Source organism: Oncorhynchus tshawytscha, linkage group LG07 (assembly GCF_018296145.1).
Source record: "Oncorhynchus tshawytscha isolate Ot180627B linkage group LG07, Otsh_v2.0, whole genome shotgun sequence".
Classification (NCBI taxonomy): Eukaryota; Metazoa; Chordata; class Actinopteri; order Salmoniformes; family Salmonidae; genus Oncorhynchus; species Oncorhynchus tshawytscha.
Window position 1 is genome coordinate 74,773,179 of NC_056435.1, and position 20,023 is coordinate 74,793,201.

At 44.5% G+C, this 20,023-nt stretch overlaps 1 protein-coding gene across 1 annotated transcript in view; it reads right to left on the reverse strand.

The window, feature by feature from the left end:
• Nucleotides 1-20,023, reverse strand: part of LOC112227388 (ephrin type-B receptor 1-B) — a gene marked incomplete at its 5' end in the record, with an annotated part of 170,651 nt that overhangs the window by 99,472 nt on the left and 51,156 nt on the right. Inside the window, one exon of the mRNA XM_024392262.2 lies at nucleotides 15,633-15,788. Within this exon, the coding sequence (XP_024248030.2) occupies nucleotides 15,633-15,788 (156 nt within the window). The remainder of the gene's footprint in view (nucleotides 1-15,632; nucleotides 15,789-20,023) is intronic.

The window sequence follows — 20,023 nt, forward strand, 5'->3', positions numbered from 1 at the left end:
ACTCCCTGGGATGCCTGCTAATATCAAGAGCAATTCACCCCCCCAAAAATAAACAGCCCGCCACATTGTTTACTCAGCCGGGCCCTTTAAACCAATCCCAGAGCTTCACTGGGCTTCCTTCACTGTGTTTGTTTTTACGATATGGAACAGCTCCTCGGGGACTCACTACAACTCCTTGTGTGGAGATCTGGAGCGCAGACTGACTGGGGAATTTTGGGAATAAAGAAAGAAAAGATGCCTTGTTTCAGAGGGGGAACTAAACCACTCAGAAATCTTAATTCTCCAAGTAGATATTTGTACATTTACGGTAGGGCTGTGACGGTAATTGTAACTAACAGCTATGGATAAAGGCCATCGTAAAAAAAATTGCCAAAACTGTTTAAATAGGCCTATATTCCTTATGGATTTTACTTATTTTCATGTAGATAAACTTTACCCAATAGCCAGAATGTTCACTAATGATTAAAAGCAATTGTTTTGCTAACTTAGTCTGTCTATTAAACCTTCTACATCTCCTCCTCTTTCCAACTGGCCTTTGATGCTGGAGCAGCTCATCGCTAGAAGCGGGGGTCTAGAGCGCTATAGGCTTTGGCTCTTCAGTAAAAAATAGTTTGATGTGTATTTTATACAATGCACATTTTCATTGCTTGCTAGTAAATAAATAAATCGGTCTTCTCCTAAAAACGGCTAGATGTGTCTGACTATTAATTAATTATTCAACAGCAGTTGACAAGGTTGTTCTGGCTCTGAGTCCTATAATGCTCTAATGTTGTGTCAAATGAACAATGTGCCAATCCTCTCCAACTTGGCATGGTATAATTTGATACTGAATCTTTTCTTCATTTATAGACTAATCAATGCGGATCAGGCCCGGTCCTGGCCAATATGCTGCCCTAGACGAGACCCCCCAAAACTGTACCGTTAATCCCTGGTTATAATAATTTATGTTAATATATGTATTAAAAACTTCTCACATTTGTGAGAGTTTTTGTGGGAGTTTTTGTGTATTTTATACCATCATTTACACTCCATGTGAGCAATGAGTATGTGTCTGGTTTCTCTGTCCTGTCAATGTTGACGGAGCACGCCTGAGCACACATAGAAGTACCTGGCCTGCTTCTCGCAAATGTCACATTTTTGAAAGTGAACAGCTGGGCTTCTCAGTCAACAAAGTCTTTAAAAAAGTTTTTTTCACATCCTTTCAAATTAGAATAGCTCCTCTCAATATTTCAAAAATCTTTCCAACACTCTCTCCACGATAATCAGCCTCGCTGATAAATAGGCTATGGACATGTGTTTCTATTTTAATGATTGTCAATTTTATCTTCATACTATAGCATAGTTCTCCCCTTCATCCTTTCACTATCAATTCATTATCTTTACTTTCAGGAAAGCCTAAGGTAGGCTTTGTTGATTGCTTCCTTTATATCTGTCTGTTCCTCAGTTTGATCCCTGTGTCAGCATTAATGTAATTTTGTTTCCCCTGTCCAGACGCTGTCCTTGTTTTGTTTCACGCCAGTTATTTATTAAATATTCACTCCCTGTACTTGCTTCTCGTCTTCCAGCGTCTGTCCTTACAGAATCGAGAAATATTAGCTGTTGTGTCTGATACGCTGGTGGCTCTGATTGATGGGTGCTTTTATGGGGGTTTGCGTGTGTGAGTTTGACTGATGCTCTCTATAGACCTACTGTACAGTACCAGTCAAATGTTAGGACACACCTACCCATTCAAGGTTTTTTTCTTTATTTTCTACATTGTAGAATAAATGTGAAGACAACAAAACTATGAAATAACACATATGGAATCATGTAGTAACCAAACAGAGCCAGAGTGATAAAAACAGTACACTAATCAAAGTTTATCCAAGCCTTTTCTGCCCTCTGGGTGGATATGGAATATGCCCAGTTTCCCTCTCCTTGGCAAGTCAGACTCAGTCATGTCTGAAGCGCTACAGTACAAGTCAGAAGTTTGAGTAGGATACACCTACTCATTCAAGGATTTTTCTTTATTTTTTACTATTTTCTAAATTGTAGAATAATAGTATGGACATTAACTATGATATAAAAGTGTTAAACAAATAAAACTATATTTTATATTTGAGATTCTTCAAAGTACCCACCCTTTGTCTTGATGACAGCTTTGCACACTCTTGGCATTCTCTCAACCAGCTTCATGAGGAATGCTTTTCCAACAATCTTGATGGAGTTCCCACATATGCTGAGCACGTTTGGCTGCTTTTCCTTCACTGTGGTCTAACTCATTCCAAACCATCTCAATTGGGTTGAGGTCAGGTGATTGTGGAGGCCAGGTCATCTGATGCAGCACTCCATCCCTCTCCTTCTTGGTCAAATAGCCCTTACACAGCCTGGAGGTGCCTTGAATTCTAAATAAATCACACCTCCTCCTCCATGCTTCACGATGGGAACCACACATGTGGAGATCCTCTGTTCACCCACTCCACGTCTCACAAAGACACAGAGGTTGGAACCAAAGGACATATTTCCACCCGTCTAATGACCATTGTTCACGTTTCTTGGCCTAAGCAAGTCTCTTCATTTTATTGGTGTCCTTGAGTAGTGGTTTCTTTGCAGCAATTCAGCCAAGAAGGCCTGATTCACACAGTCTCCTATGAACAGTTGATGTTGAGATGTGCCTGTTACTTGAACTCTGCAAAGGATTTATTTGGGCTGCAATTTCTGAGGCTGGTAACTCTTTTGTTTTATTTTACTAGACAAGTCAGTTAAGAACAAATTCTTATTATCAATGACAGCCTAGGAACAGTGGGTTAACTTCAGGGGCAGAACAACAGATTTTTACCTTGTCAGCTTGGGGATTTGATCTTTCAACCTTCCAGTTACTAGTCCAATGCTCTAACCACTAGGCTACCTGCCGCCCCAAACTCTGATGAACATCCTCTGCAGCAGAGGTAAGTCTGGGTCTTCCTTTCATGTGGTGGTCCTCATGAGAGCCAGTTTCATCTTAATGCTTGATGGTTTTGCGACTGCATTTGAAGAAACTTTCAAAGTTCTTGACATTTTTCGCGTGGACTGACCTTCATGTCTTAAAGTAATGATGGATTGTCGTTTCTCTTTGCTTATTTGAGCTGTTCTTGCCATTATATGGACTTGGTCTTTTACAAAATAGGGCTATCTTCATTATACCACCCCTACCTTGACACAACACAACTGATTTTCTCAAATGCATGAAGAAAATAAATTCCACCATTGAACTTTTAACAAGGCACACCTTTTAATTGAAATGCAGCTGGTTGAGAGAATGCCAGTGTGTAAAGCTGCCATCAAGGCAAAGGGTGGCTACTTTGAAGAATCTAAAAAATATTTAGATCTGTTTAACACTTTTTTTTGTTATTTCATAGTGTTGATGTCTTTTCTATTATTCTAGTATAAGTAAAGAAAAAAACTACAATAAGTAGGTGTGTCCAAACTTTTGACTGGTACTGTCATGGGCGTCGTAAGAAGTGGACCAAGGTGCAGCGTACTTTTTATTTTATTTAAAATGTCGCCAACAAAAACAATAAACAATACAAAATGACCGTGAAGCTTACAGGGCTATGGTGCCTCTAACAAAGTTAACTACCCACACTGAAGGAGGGAAAAAGGGCTACCTAAGTATGATTCCCAATCAGAGACAACGATAGACAGCTGTCCCGGATTGAGAACCATAGTCGGCCAAAACATAGAAATAAAGAAATATAGAAAAGAAAATCTAGAATTCCCACCCCACATCACACTCTGACCTAACCAAGAGAAATAAAACAGCTCTCTAAGGTCAGGGTGTGACAGTTAAACACACCCCCCCCCCCAAAGGTGCGGACTCTGGCCGCAAAACCTGAACCTATAGGGGAGGGTCCGGGTGGGCATCTATCCGCGGTGGCGGCTCTGGTGCGAGAGGAAGACCCCGCTCCACCTCTGGCTCAACCCGCTTTGGTGGCGCCTCTGGTGTGGGGACCCTCGCCGCCGACCCCGGTCTGGGGACCCTCTCCGCGGGCCCCGGACTGGGGACCCTCGCTGCGGGCCCCGGACTGGGCACCCTCGTTGCGGGCCCCAGACTGGAAGCCGTCGCTGGAGGCTCCGGACTGGAGGCCGTCTCTGTAGGCTCCGGACTGGAGATCATCGCTGGAGGCTCTGGACTGGAGGCCGTCGTTTGAGGCTTTGTGCCATGACTCCTTACTGGAGGCTTCGTGCCATGGATCATCACTGGAGGCTTCGTGCCATGGATCATCACTGGAGGCTTCGTGCCATGGATCATCACTGGAGGCTTCTTGCCATGGATCATCACTGGAGGCTTCGTGCCATGGATCATCACTGGAGGCTTCGTGCCATGGATCATCACTGGAGGCTTCTTGCCATGGATCATCACTGGAGGCTTCGTGCCATGGATCATCACTGGAGGCTTCGTGCCATGGATCATCACTGGAGGCTTCTTGCCATGGATCATCACTGGAGGCTTCTTGCCATGGATCATCACTGGACTAGAGAGACACACAGGAGGCCTGGCTCTGAGAGCGGGCATAGGATTCACTGGGCTGTGGAGGCGCCCTGGAGGTCTCGAGCGTAGAGCCTGCACAACCCATCCTGGCTGGATGGGGACTTTGGCCCAGCACGTGCGGGGAGCAGTCACAGGACGCACTGGGCTGTGCAGACTCACCGGAGACACAGTGCGCAGAGCAGGCGCATGACATCCTGGGCCGTAGAGACGTACTGGCGGCCAGATGTGCTGAGCCGGCACCCTCCGACCTGGCTGGATGCCCACTCTAGTCCGGCCGATTCGGGGAGCTGGAAGGTAGCGCACCGGGCTGTGAACGCGCACTGGAGACACCCTGCGCCCCACCGCATAACACGGTGCCTGACCAGTACGATGCTCGCCACGGTAAGCACGGGGAGTTGGCTCAGGTCTCCAACCTGACTCAGCCAAACTCCCCATGTGCCCCACCAAAAATATTTTTTGGTGCTGCCTCTCGGGCTGCCTTGCTAGCCGTGTTCCCTCTTAACGATGCAGTTCATCCTTTGCTGCCTCTAGGGTCCTTTACCATCCAGGATTTCCTCCCAAGTCCATGAGTCCCCCTTACCACGCTGCTTGGTCCTTTTGTGGTGGTTAGTTTTATCATGAGCGTCGTGTGAAGTGGACCAAGGTGCATCGCGGTGAGCATACATTTTCTTTTATTTAAAATGCCGCCAACAAAAACAATAAACAATACAAAACGACCGTGAAGCTATTTTTCCCTCCTTCTGTGTGGCGGAGGGAAAACTAATCTATGATGCCTCTAACAAAGTGAAGTACCCACACTGAAGGAGGGAGAAAGGGCTACCTAAGTATGATTCCCAATCAGAGACAACGATAGACAGCTGTCCCTGATTGAGAACCCGGCCAAAACATGGGTATGTTAACTTTGTTAGAGGCATCAAAACCTAGAATGTCCACCCCACATCACACCCTGACCTAACCAAATAGAGAACTAAAACGGCTCTCTAAGGTCAGGGCGTGACAGGTACTGTATAAGTCCATTCAGAAAGTTTACTAAAGTAGCCTGTCTGGACTCCATCTCTTTAATAAGAATCAAATCATGATTCAGTCTTGTAAAAGTCCTGTTTTCAGTAGCTTAGGCTACATTATTTCTCTCATTATGGTGTCCTCTCTTTGAAGAACATATGTCAATGCCACTGCCATCGAATGACAGCAGCAGCAGGGTTTGTGACGTTTTGCGGACTTCGTTTGAATGGTTTTGTGTCTTTTTTTTAAGCCAACAGACAAGAACAAGGTAGGCATATACTGTATCTTTATATTTACTCTGTTAATGTTGTTTCAAAAAATGAGTATGTGTGTGTGTGTGTGTGTGTGTGTGTGTGTGTGTGTGTGTGTGTGTGTGTGTGTGTGTGTGTGTGTGTGTGTGTGTCAGTGGCGTAGTGCTGTTTCGCGGGGCCCCCCCGCAAGGTCCGAGAAAAACATTTTCAGTTCTCTAGCTAATCTAATGCTATTTTACACATTTTGCCATGAGAGAAAATGTTGCTGTTTTAGAGCTGATTTCCTGCTATTCTACACATTAATGTGGAGTACCATATCTTTTTCTCTCTCTGCAGCCAGGCAACAGTGCAGGCAGAGGGATTAGACCAGGCAATTACACTGGCTTAGCTCTGTTGACTGGTGCATTACTGGCAGAGCCAGCAGCTTACTTACTCTACCACTGCAGAAGGAGAGGGGAAGAGAAGGAGAAAGATGAGGGAAGGAGGAAGAGGGGAAGAGAAGGAGGAAGAGGAGGCAAAGTGAGAGAAAAAAAGGAGAGGAGGTAAGGAGAGAATGAGAGAAAAAGAAAAGGAAAAAAGGAGGAAAAATAGCAAGGAGAAGGAGATTGAATGAGAGGAGAGAAGAACGAAGGAAAAAAGAAGAACATGACAAGTAAAACAGGTGAAAATGTGTGAGGGAGAGAATTAAAGGAGAAGATAAGGTGAAAACGAGCTCAGGAGAACAGGATAAAGGGTACGAATGAGAAAAGTGACAAGCCTGAGAAGATATCTCTCTCAGCCTGTTCTTTTAATCCCCGTTTCCACTGGCACTTAAAATCAGGACCAAATTAGGGTCAAATTCGAGCTGGCTCAAATGGAATTCTAAAATCGAGCTGGATTGAGGGAAACCCGTTCCAGCACAGCCCAGCTTCACAACTGGAGTCAGCTTGATTAGAATTCAGGCTGGTGTTGCCCTTGTAACAGTATAACTTTAGACCATCCCCTCGCCCATACCCGGGCGCGAACCAGGGACCCTCTGCACACATTAACAACAGTCACCCATGAAGCATCGTTACCCATCGCTCCACAAAAGCCACGGCCCTTGCAGAGCAAGGGGAACCACTACTTCAAGGTTCTCAGAGCAAGTGACGTCACCGATTGAAACTCTATTTAGCGCGCACCACCGCTAACTAGCTAGCTATTTCACATCCGTTACACCATTACTACTGTATGCAACCACCAGCTGATCACTGCTGGATGCTGACACAATGTTTAGCTAGCTCATATGGGCTTGTTGCTGTTAGCTAGCAAATGAACAAGCAGTAGTCAGACATCACACAAATTCCCAGCTAGCACAGTGGATCTGGGACGATTCCGTCTGAGTGTCTGGGCACTCAGCTGAGAGTCAGACTCGGCAGACGTCACGTGGCCCGAGTCTGGGCCGCCTTAGGCAGTATTACTTTTGGCTAGGATGCGGGGTTTGAGCTGGGGCCGAATCCGGTGAGAGTTATCTGGCCCAAATGTATATATTACTTGGGGCTCAGGCCGATTCCGGTGTGAGTTATCTGGGCCAAAGGTATTGCTTGGGGTTTGGGCCGATGCTCCTCTCTGGCAGATGATGACACGAGCTGCTTTATATAATTAACATTTCATCATATATTTTTACATATTTTCTCAACGTTTCTGTGATCAAAAATACTATTAACATTTAAATTAAATTCTTTAAGAGCACTTTGTGCAAGGCAATTGATAAGCATTCACAAATTAAAGCGCTTTAGACGTTTCAGTTAGTTTAAAACACATTTATGTCGTATCTAGTTACCCTTAATTTCTATATTTATGTTTTTGTTAGCCATCTAGATGGGTGGTTAAATTACCAGTAGCCTAGAAGCTAATTAATGATAGCTAGCTAACATCGCGCTGAAGTGACTCCTGTTGCGGGCCAGGCACATGCACGCTGACACGATCACCGGGTGTATGGTATTTCCTCCGAAACAAAATGTATTTTTTATCATTTGTATGTATAAAATGTATAATAGTAATATTTAAAATGACTAAATCTTGTAATTTTGTATACATGTATTTAAATTTGCATCGGGCTGCTTCTGGGAGGATTCTGGTACGATGCTGACAAAGTCGTCTGAATTACAGTAGACGGAAACAGCCCGATGTACTTGGGCCGATTCTGGTCCGTCATTCATATTGATTCCAGGCCCGAGTCCAACACCCGATTCCGGGCCGATTCAATCAGTTCCGGCGCCCCGGAAGAGGGCCGCTTCTCAGCTGATTCCTCATTGCTAGCTGTGTTACCACCATATCTTGATCCTTCATTCATTTTTGCACGACACAATAAAGTTTTATGAGAACAGTCAGCCCTCGAATGCTAACTACCTAACGTTAGCTAGGAAATCAGAGTTGAAACAAGCTGGCTAACATTAGCTAGCTAATGTGAGGTCATACTAAAAGCTACATTATATCAAACCTGTCGTCTGGTTTGCTTGGCTAGCTAGCTAGCTAATAGCCAATGCAATGGCAAGCAAGGTAGGAATTAAGGTAGCTATCTAGCCTGTTATGCTAGCAATGACGCTAACCGTTTAGCTACCTAGCTAACGTTAGCAAGCTAAATACATCGCTCTGAGTCTGGCTGGCACTGGCAGGAGTATGGGGTAACGTTAGTTACAGCACGGTGAGGGTAAATTAAATTCTTCAACATCTTGCTAGCTAGCAACATTAGCAAAGCCAGCTGCACAGTCACATATTACATAACATTACATAATTTCTTATTTCTGTAGGCAGTGAGAACGCAATTCGAGCTAGCCCACCAAGGCCAGCCCAGCCCGGATTGACTTCAAAGTGCCAATGGATACAGAGCTTCAGCGTAGAATGATATGGATTTGTGGCCTGAGGTCCAGACAGTGTGCGACAGAGATCAAGGTAGCATCCGGAAGCTTGGCCACAGTTGTAAGATGAGACTGGAGCCACAGGACTCCAAGCCATTGTGGTGTAGGCCAGGAATGTAATGAGTGTACTGGAATCCTTTCTGTATGTTCCTCTGTCTGCTTGTCTGTCTCTCTATTTGTGCTGATACCATGCATTCCAATACCCCTGCATGTCATTGAATCCAAACAATTCTACCTAAACCTCAAGCTTCAAAACATGGTGAATTACATCCCTCATGTCTCAAACCACATCCCTGTCTTTTTCCACATTGGCTATACCACACTATATAATCTTCCTCTGAATATCTCTGCATGTCCCATACTGTAGGCCATAGCAGGGAACACTCATAGAAAAAAAAGTTGCAATCTCAAGCCTAAAAGGGTTCTTCAGCTGTCCCCATAGGAAAACCCTTTGAAGAACACTTTTTGGTTCCAGGTAGAACCCTTTTGAGTTTCATGTAGAACCCTACATGAAACTCAAAAGGGTTCTACCTGGAACCAAAAAGGGTTCTCCTATGGCGGATAGCAAAGAACCCTTTTTTCTAAGTGAACATATTGTACATCTCTACTATCTCCCTGGAGTAGTTGTTAACTCACAAGCAGACCCTTGCATTTCTCTCCATTCCCTACAGTTAACTGTAGCACACACTGTGTCGTTGCATCTCTCCATAAGCCCAACCACGCTACTTCATTTCTCAATTTCCCTCCCTATTCACACAGTGGAGCCCACAGCATGCTTCTCCCCTATTCCCCTCCATCTCTGTATCTCATCTCTCCCCAACGGACTAATCAGCAACAGTTCCACTGGCCGACTCCCACCAATTACCGACCAGCCTGTCAGTCTACCTCTTTCCCCCATACAGAGAGGGGGTCCCGTAAACCCAGCACGCAGGCTATCCCTGGCTAAGCCCATTGTGAGGGAACTGGGGTAAGGCTGGTGAAAGCCTGGCGGTTGATAGGAAGAGGGGGGAGTTGTGTGGCGCGAGCCTGTCCCAAAAGCAACCGGTGGCAGGTAGCGGAGCCGAGGTTAGTGGGCCCCGTGCTGGGAGACAGAGGGTTTGGCGCCCTCCCCTAGAGGAAGAGGAAATGAGGAGAGCGACGTTTGAAGTAGAGCCTCGGCCGAGCAGAAGGCTGTTGACATACAGTGCATTCGGAAAGTATTCAGACCCCTTCCCATTTTCCACATTTTGTTTTGTTACTGTCTTATTCTAAAATTGATGAAATAAATGTTTTTCTTTATTATTTTAAACACAATACCCCATAATGACAAAGAGAAATAAGGTTTTTAGAAATTTTTGCAAATTTATTGAAAATAAAAAAACAAAATACCTTATTTACATAAGTATTCAGACCCTTTGCTATGAGACTCAGAATTGAGCTCAGGTGCATCCTGCTTCCATTGATCATCCTTGAAATGTTTCTACAACTTGATTGGAGTCCACCTGTGGTAAATTCAACTGATTGGACATTATTTGGAAAGTGACACACCTGTCTATTTCAGAGCAAAATCCAAGCCATGAGGTCGAAGGAATTGTCTGTAGAGCTCCGAGACAGGATTGTGTCAAGGCACATAACTGGGGAAGGGTACATTGATGATCCCCAAGAACAAAGTGGCCTCCATTATTATTAAATGGAAGAAGTTTGGAACCACCAAGACTCTCCCTAGAGCTGCCCGGCCAAACTGAGCAATCGGGGAAGAAGGGCCTTGGTGAGGGATGTGACCAAGAACCTGATGGTGACTCTGACAGAGCTCCAGAGTTCCTCTGTGTAGATGGGAGAACCTTCCAGAAGGACAACCATCTCTGCAGCACTCCACCAATCAGGCCTTTATGGTAGAGTGGACAGACGGATGCCACTCCTCAGTAAAAGACACATGACAGCCCGCTTGGAGTTTGCCAAAAGGCACCTAAAGGACTCTCAGACCATGAGAAACAAGATTATCTGGTCTGATGAAACCAAGATGGAACTCTTTGGGCTGAATGCCAAGCGTCACATCTGGAGGAAACCTGGCACCATCCCTACGGTGAGGTATGATGGTGGCAGCATCAGGCTGTGGGATGTTTTTCAGCTGCAGGGACTGGGAGACTAGTCAGGATTGAGGGAAAGAAGAATGGAGCAAGGTACAGAGATCCCTGATGAAAACCTGCAATGGAGCGCTCAGGACCTCAGACTGGGTTGAAGGTTCATCTTCCAACAGGACAACGACCCTAAGCACACAGCCTAAACCACGCAAGAGTGGCTTCGTGACAAGTCTCTGAATGTCCTTCAGTGGCCCAGCTAAAGCCCGGACTTCAACCCGATTGAACATCTCTGGAGAGACCTGAAAATAGCTGTGCAGCGACACGATCCATCCAACCTGACAGAACTTGAGAGGAACTGCAGAGAGAATGGGAGAAACTCCCCAAATACAGGTGTGCCATGCGTGTAGCGTCATACCCAAGAAGACTTGAGGCTGTAATCGCTGCCAAAGGTGCTTCAACAAAGTACTGAGTAAAGGGTCTGAATACTTATGTAAAGTTTCGGAATACTTATTTACAAAATTTCTAAAAAACTGTTTTTGCTTTCTCATTATGGGGCATTGTGTGTAGATTGATGAGGGAAAGAGGTTGTAACGTAACAACATTTGGAAAAAGTCAAGGGGTCTGAATACCTTTCGAATGCACTGTACATACACCTACAGTATGCTGTAATAGACACTGACAGCTCTGGTAGCACCAGCCAGACCAGGGGAACAGAACTGGACACTATACCCTGTCTCTGATCCAATTAGCTTAGGCCTTTATGAATAAGTGAAGATAAATTAAATACACAACCAGGCAAATAATGATATTGTAGCTCCAGTGATGCTGTTGAGAAGCAGGATAACTATTAATTAGATCCTCTCCTAAGGCATTAGGGCCAGCGTGCATGCGTGCGTGCGTGTGTGTGTGTGTGCGCTCGTGTGTGTGTGTACGAGTGCATGTAGACCATTAAAGCCCTCTGCAGAGAAATTTGAATCCCAAAGTAAACAAGCGTTTTGGGGCTTCAGTGTTCTTCTCCGCTATAATTGTGTGTCGGCAGGGACTTGTGAAGAGCTTAGCATATTGTTTTAATACATGTTTAGATAAGTATGACGGCATAAATAGGCTTATTGGCTCCCCAGTATAGTGTATGTATGGATGCTAGCTGGTGTGTCTGCTTTGTCTATCAGTATAATGAGGACTGTGGGCTGCAGTAGAGGAAGATCTATGTCATCTATTCACTTCATGACTGGCTGGCCCCAGGTGGTGAGGGTCGGCAACAACACCTCCTGCTTAGCCCTCTCCTGTACTTCCTGATCAAGTTTTGCTGCAGGAAGAAGGTCAGAGACTCTGCAGTGTGGTGCCAGGACAACAACCTCTCCCTCGATGTCAGTAAGACCAAGGAGCTGATCATGAACTATAGGAGAAAGAGGGGAGAGCATGTCCCCATCCACATCGATGGAGCTGTTGTGGAGAGGGTCAAGAGCTTCAAGTTCCTTGGCATCCACATCACTAAGGACTTAACATAGTCCACACACACCCGCACAGTCATGAAGAGGGCAAGGCAGCACCTCTTCCCCCTCAGGAGGCTGAAAAGATTTGACATAGGCCCACAGATCCTCAAAAAGTTCTACAGCTGCACCATTGACAGAATCTTGACTAGCTGCATCACCGCTTGGTATAGCAAATGCACTGCTCTTGACCGCAAAGCGCTACAGAGGGTGGTGCGGACAGCCCAGTACACCAATGTGGCTGAGCTCTCTGCCATCCACGACCTCTATATCAGGCAGTCAGAGGAAGGCCCGAAAAAGACTCCAGCCACACAAGCCATAGACTATTCACTCTGCTAACGTCCGGAAAATGGTACCGGAGAATTGGCTCTCGGACCAACAGGTTCCAAGACAGCTTCTACCCCCAAGCCATAAGACTGCTAAATAGCCAGACTGCTAATTAGTCAATTAATGGTACCCGAACGATCTGCACTCACTAGACTATATATACACACTCACTCACTCACTCACTCACTCACTCACTCACTCACTCACTCACTCACTCACTCACTCACTCACTCACTCACTCACTCACTCACACACACCACATTGACACTCCCACACACATTCACAACATAGGTGCACACACACATAACACAGGAGGTTGGTGGCACCTTAATTGGGGAGGACGGGCTCGTGGTAATAGGCAGAATGGTATAAAATACACAGTTTCCATGTGTCTGATGCCCTTCCATTCGCTCCGTTCCAGCCATTATTATGTGCCTCAGCAGCCTCCACTGCTACATACACACTTATTATCTATCCTGATGCCTAGTCACTTTACCCTGCCTTCATGTACATACCTACCTCTGCACATTGATCTGGTATTGATACTACCTGTATATAGTTCCATTTTTGTGTATTTTATTCCTCTTGTGTTACTGTAGAGACAGCATTTTATTGCATTCAATGCATCTTCACTTAAACATTTTCAATGTGTGATTTTGTGACTTAAATTGTTGTCATTTAGCAGATACACGTGTCAACGTGTATTATTCATTATTCAAACCATTCCATACTGTACATGTATACATTTACCAACAACAGTCAGTAGTTTGTCTTTTCAATTTGAGTGTGCTCAGGTGTGTTGGCCACATCTAATAATTGGCCACACCTGATCTTTTTGTTTTTTGTGTCTTGAATGGTGGTCTGTTTGAAAAAGGGGGAGGCTTGCAAGCCGAGGAACACCTTTCCAACCGTGAAGCACGGGGGTGGCAGCATCATGTTGTGGGGGGACTGGTGCACTTCACAAAATACATGGCATCATGAGGTAGGAAATTTACGTGGATATATTGAAGCAACATTTTAAGACATCAGTCAGGAAGTTAAAGCTTGGTCGCAAATGGGTCTTCCAAATGGACAATGACCCCAAGCATACTTCCAAAGGTGTGGCAAAATGACTTAAGGACAAAAAAGTCAAGGTATTGGAGTGGCCATTATAAAGCCCTGACCTCAACCCTATAGAACATTTGTGGGCAGAACTGAAAAAGTATGTGCGAGCAAGGAGGCCTACAAACTTGACTCAGTTACACCAGCTCTGCCAGGAGGAAGGGCCAAAATTCACCCAACTTATTGTGGGAAGCTTGTGGAAAGCTACGCGAAACGTTTGACCCAAGTTAAACAATTTAAAGGCAATGCTACCAAATACTAATTGAGTGTATGTAAACTTCTGACCCACTGGGAATGTGAAAAAATAAATAAATCATTCTCTCTACTATTATTCTGACATTTCACATTCTTAAAATAAAGTGGTGATCCTAACTGACCTAAGACAGAGAATTTTTACTAGGATTAAATGTCAGGAATTGTGAAAAACTGAGTTTAAATGTATTTGTCTAAGGTGAATGTAAACTTCCGACTTCAACTGTATATGTGTTTTGTTTAAATGTGTGTGCATGTGAGTGTGTGACAGTTATGCTATATGGAGGAGATTACTGAGTGTTTTGGTTCATCAGGCTAACCCCCAGTCTTTGCTTGAAGTTGTTGAGGGATGGAGATGTTTTGGCAATGTGAAGATAAGAATTCCAGAGTATGCTACCTCTGTATCTGATAGAGAATTGACTATGTGAGGTGCAGCAGTAGGGAGGGTGAAGGTCACCGCAGTGTCTTGTGTTATATAGATGGATTTCAGAATTAACCTGGAAGAATCCATTTTTAGGTAAACTGTCTGGGAGGTATGAGTATTTGTAGATGAAAGTGCATAATTGGCGTACATTAATGTAGTAAATAGACAGGATATTGATTTTCTTAAACAAAGGTGCAGATGGAGCCAGGTAATTAGAGGAGGTGGCTAGTCTTGCAAATGTATTTATAGTAGGCAGGAGGCATATGGACTGGCCCAGACAATATTACAGTAAATGAGATATGGGTAAATTAAGCTATAGTATAGAGTTAGGAAGCAAGCCTGATCAACCAAACCACTCATCTTTCTGGTGAAACAACAGATTTCATCACTTTACTGCAGACAAATTGAATATGATCTTTCCATGATAGCTTTTCATCAATTAAAACTTAGAGGAATCTAGTGGATGTGACTTCTTCCATTTTATTCCCACCTATTGAGATTCTGGCTCTTTTTTTAAACAATATTTCTTATTCTTATTAGCGTATACATTAAAGTTGGATTTTTTTACATTTCAAGACAATTGTTTATCTGGAACCATTCAGAAAATGTGGCCATGCCTGAATTGGCTTCATTAACTAGTGAATCAAAATTATTATTTGATAACATCTAATTGGTACCAACAGCAAAGAGAATAGGAAGTACGGTAGAAGACACAGCAGCAACGTCATTAATATAGATTAGGAATAACAAAGGTCACATTATCGAACCCTGTGGCACGCCACAGGATATCTTGGCTGTTGTAGATGCACATCTATTTGCATAAACACACTGTTCTCTACCATAAACATAACTATATAGCCAATTATATGTATAATCATGCAAACCGTAATAATGCAATTTAGAAAGTAATATTTCATGCTCAACCGTGTCAAACGCTTTGGATAAATCTAAAAAGATGCCAAGCGCGTATTCATTGTTGTTAAGGGCTGTAAAAATGTTATCCACAAGTTGCAAAAGAGCCATATCTGTGGAGTAGTTTTTGCAAAAAACATATTGGTGCTAGTATAGAATACAGTGTTGATTTAGGGGCGGCAGGGTAGCCTAGTGGTTAGAGCGTTGGACTAGTGACCGGATAACTAATACATCTTGTTTCCTCACTCATACCCCACAGAGGCTGAATATGGTAAATATCTGGAAAAGGAGTGACTAGGGTTACATAAGAGTATACATGTATGTACAGGGGATGTTGAAGACTCGGATATAGATATACATTAGTATAGAACTGTTGCAGGTTATGCCTGGCTGTACAGAGGAAAAGTACCATAAAGATACTCACTGGTACAGGGCATGTCAGGTTGGTCTACGTCCCCACGGTAGTAGCCGTTGCGGCAGGCGCAGATAGTGGCGGCCTCGGCTGCAGAGCGGCTGTTGGAGGGGCACTGCAAACACAGACCTGGACCCTGGCTTGACTTGAATGTCCCTGGGGGGCAGGCTACAGGGGGAGAGAAGGACAAACAATATTAGACATTAAGATAATGCAAAGTATTTAGGCATGATATTTAGGCTGACACATGTACACAGTGCACATCCTGGCTTGACTTGAGGCACTGACTTACATGGTGGGAGAGGGGACAAAATACATTAGAAAATGCTGAAGCAAAATGGGCGTATTGTTTAACAGCTGACAGGTAAAAATAGCCTAGCACTGTACCTTGGCATTGACATGGATGTTATTGTGGGACAGGTTACATAGGGACAGATGGAATAACAGACGAGTGATCCATAACATGTGGTAGTGAGGCTGAGGATTAAATGGACTGCTGGAATGACCCTGATGCTATATGGATGTCTGGCAATTTGTATCTCTCTCTCTCTCTCTTCTCCTCCCCTTCCTCCCTCTCTCCCTCCCTCCCTGTTTATTATACGTGACTGCATCCAGCCCCACTGATCTCCAGTGATAACTCGCCTTCCTTCAGCAGTAGCAGATTCATTCTGGGAACGGGGAGTGAGAGGAGGAAAAATATGAGTGTTCCTGATATAACTGTGTCCCTAAACTCAGGCAATAATCACATCCATTTCAGCAATCCTGCAGGAATAAAAGGATGAGAAAAAAGGAGGGGAGACTGTCCTGAAAAAGAAAGGGATTTATGTGCTATATTAACTATGATGAAAGCCTAATATTTTAGCTAGCTTCCTCATAGCTTCCTCATAGGGTAAAAGAGGGGTAAGGTGAAAGAGGTGCTACAACCCACAATAAGTAGGTCTATAAATTCAACACGACAATCCACTCACTCTCTGGGGTTATGTCCTGGAGTATAATAGTGTAATGGCTTGGCTGGGGGAGGTGAATGTAGCTTTGCGACTAAGGCTATCCAATGAGTTTTTGAAAAGGAGTTAAAAAATAGCTTGGTCGTCATAGACAAGCCAGCTCTATCAAAGTAGCCACATAATCTAGCCCTTATCTAAAATATCCCTTCTAACACAACGACTAGACCAGGGGTCAGCAAACAGGTCGGCAAATTTGCTAAAAATGAGTTTAATTTAGGATATCTGTTCCCAATTATTTCCGACAAATGAAAAAAGAGATATGTGATCGTGTCTCAATGTAATCAAGGTATGAAATTATGGTTATTTTAAAATACAATCACATTTTTGGGCTTAGTTGTGGTCAATTTGCACTGCAAAATTATTATTATTATGTTCCGGCCCCCCGACCATCCAATACAACAGAAATCGGCCCTCGGCTGAATCTAAATGCCTACCCTTGGACTAGATCATGTAAAGTAAGACTGAGGATCGGTCCTCCATACCAACAAAGCAACCAGGAGGACCTCTATCAAGATATGCCATTGAAACCTACTGAAGAAAAATTATACAGACAAGTAGAAGTCCATCCCTCCTATATAGGGGCAGGAGTTTTACCTGATCATGTAACCTTGACAGGAAAAGTGAGCCCTAGAGGCCTAAACTACAGCCCAGAAGCAGGTCTCATAGCCAGAAAAGTCTACCTCCTAGCCCTACCAGTGCAATAGTACACAGAACACAGCATACCCCCTAGCCCTACCAATACAATAGTACACAGAACACAGCATACCTCCCAGCCCTACCAGTACAATAGTACACAGAACACAACATACCTCCCAGCCCTACCAGTACAATAGTACACAGAACACAGCATACCTCCCAGCCCTACCAGTACAATAGTACACAGAACACAGCATACCTCCTAGCCCTACCAGTACAATAGTACACGGAACACAGCATACCTCCTAGCCCTACCAGTCAAATAGTACACAGAACACAGCATACCTCCCAGCCCTACCAGTACAATAGTACACAGAACACAGCATACCTCCCAGCCCTACCAGTACAATAGTACACGGAACACAGCATACCTCCTAGCCCTACCACTCAAATAGTACACAGAACACAGCATACCTCCTAGCCCTACCAGTCAAATAGTACACAGAACACAGCATACCTCCTAGCCCTACCAGTCAAATAGTACACAGAACACAGCATACCTCCTAGCCCTACCAGTCAAATAGTACACAGAACACAGCATACCTCCTAGCCCTACCAGTCAAATAGTACACAGAACACAGCATACCTCCCAGCCCTTTCAGTACAATAAAACACAGAACACAGCATACCTCCCAGCCCTTTCAGTACAATAATACACGGAACACAGCATACCCCCAGCCCTTTCAGTACAATAAAACACAGAACACAGCATACCTCCCAGCCCTTTCAGTACAATAATACACAGAACACAGCATACCTCCTAGCCCTACCAGTCAAATAGTACACAGAACACAGCATACCTCCCAGCCCTTTCAGTACAATAATACACGGAACACAGCATACCTCCCAGCCCTTTCAGTACAATAATACACAGAGCACAGCATACCTCCTAGCCCTACCAGTACAATAGTACACAGAACACAGCATACCTCCTAGCCCTACCAGTCAAATAGTACACAGAACACAGCATACCTCCCAGCCCTTTCAGTACAATAATACATGGAACACAGCATACCTCCCAGCCCTTTCAGTACAATAATACACGGAACACAGCATACCTCCCAGCCCTACCAGTCAAATAGTACACGGAACACAGCATACCTCCCAGCCCTACCAGTACAATAGTACACGGAACACAGCATACCTCCTAGCCCTACCAGTCAAATAGTACACAGAACACAGCATACCTCCTAGCCCTACCAGTCAAATAGTACACAGAACACAGCATACCTCCTAGCCCTACCAGTCAAATAGTACACAGAACACAGCATACCTCCTAGCCCTACCAGTCAAATAGTACACAGAACACAGCATACCTCCTAGCCCTACCAGTACAATACTACACGGAACACAGCATACCTCCCAGCCCTACCAGTACAATAGTGCACAGAACACAGCATACCTCCCAGCCCTTTCAGTACAATAAAACACAGAACACAGCATACCTCCCAGCCCTTTCAGTACAATAATACACGGAACACAGCATACCTCCCAGCCCTTTCAGTACAATAAAACACAGAACACAGCATACCTCCCAGCCCTTTCAGTACAATAATACACGGAACACAGCATACCTCCCAGCCCTTTCAGTACAATAATACACCGAACACAGCATACCTCCCAGCCCTTTCAGTACAATAATACACGGAACACAGCATACCTCCCAGCCCTTTCAGTACAATAATACACAGAACACAGCATACCTCCTAGCCCTACCAGTACAATAGTACACAGAACACAGCATACCTCCTAGCCCTACCAGTCAAATAGTACACAGAACACAACATACCTCCCAGCCCTTTCAGTACAATAATACATGGAACACAGCATACCTCCCAGCCCTTTCAGTACAATAATACACGGAACACAGCATACCTCCCAGCCCTACCAGTCAAATAGTACACAGAACACAGCATACCTCCCAGCCCTTTCAGTACAATAAAACACAGAACACAGCATACCTCCCAGCCCTTTCAGTACAATAATACACGGAACACAGCATACCTCCCAGCCCTTTCAGTACAATAATACACAGAACACAGCATACCTCCTAGCCCTACCAGTACAATAGTACACAGAACACAGCATACCTCCCAGCCCTACCAGTACAATAGTGCACAGAACACAGCATACCTCCCAGCCCTACCAGTACAATAGTACACAGAACACAGCATACCTCCAGGCCCTACCAGTCAAATAGTACACAGAACACAGCATACCTCCCAGCCCTTTCAGTACAATAATACACGGAACACAGCATACCTCCCAGCCCTACCAGTCAAATAGTACACGGAACACAGCATACCTCCCAGCCCTTTCAGTACAATAATACACGGAACACAGCATAAGGGCAAATTGAGAGTTATCCACTCCAGTATGAGGGAGGAACCATCACTCTACACCCTCTCAGAATGAACTGAATGGGAAAGAATCAGGGAAGAATGTTGAACGAAGGTAGAGAACGGAGGGGTGGATGAAACCTTAGGACCTTTATATCAACAGCCTTTTAAGATTGAATTAAATATTTTATGCTTCATTAATATAAGAACAGAGATGCAGGGTTTTGAGGCGAGCATCTGGTTTATGGTCCCGTTAAATAGGCAGAGAGTCCTCTCTCCCATTCTACTGGCATCTCAAATGGGCTGTTAGACCAGGGTTTTGGGAGAGGGTGAGAGAAAGAGAGATAATTAGAGAAGAAGAGTG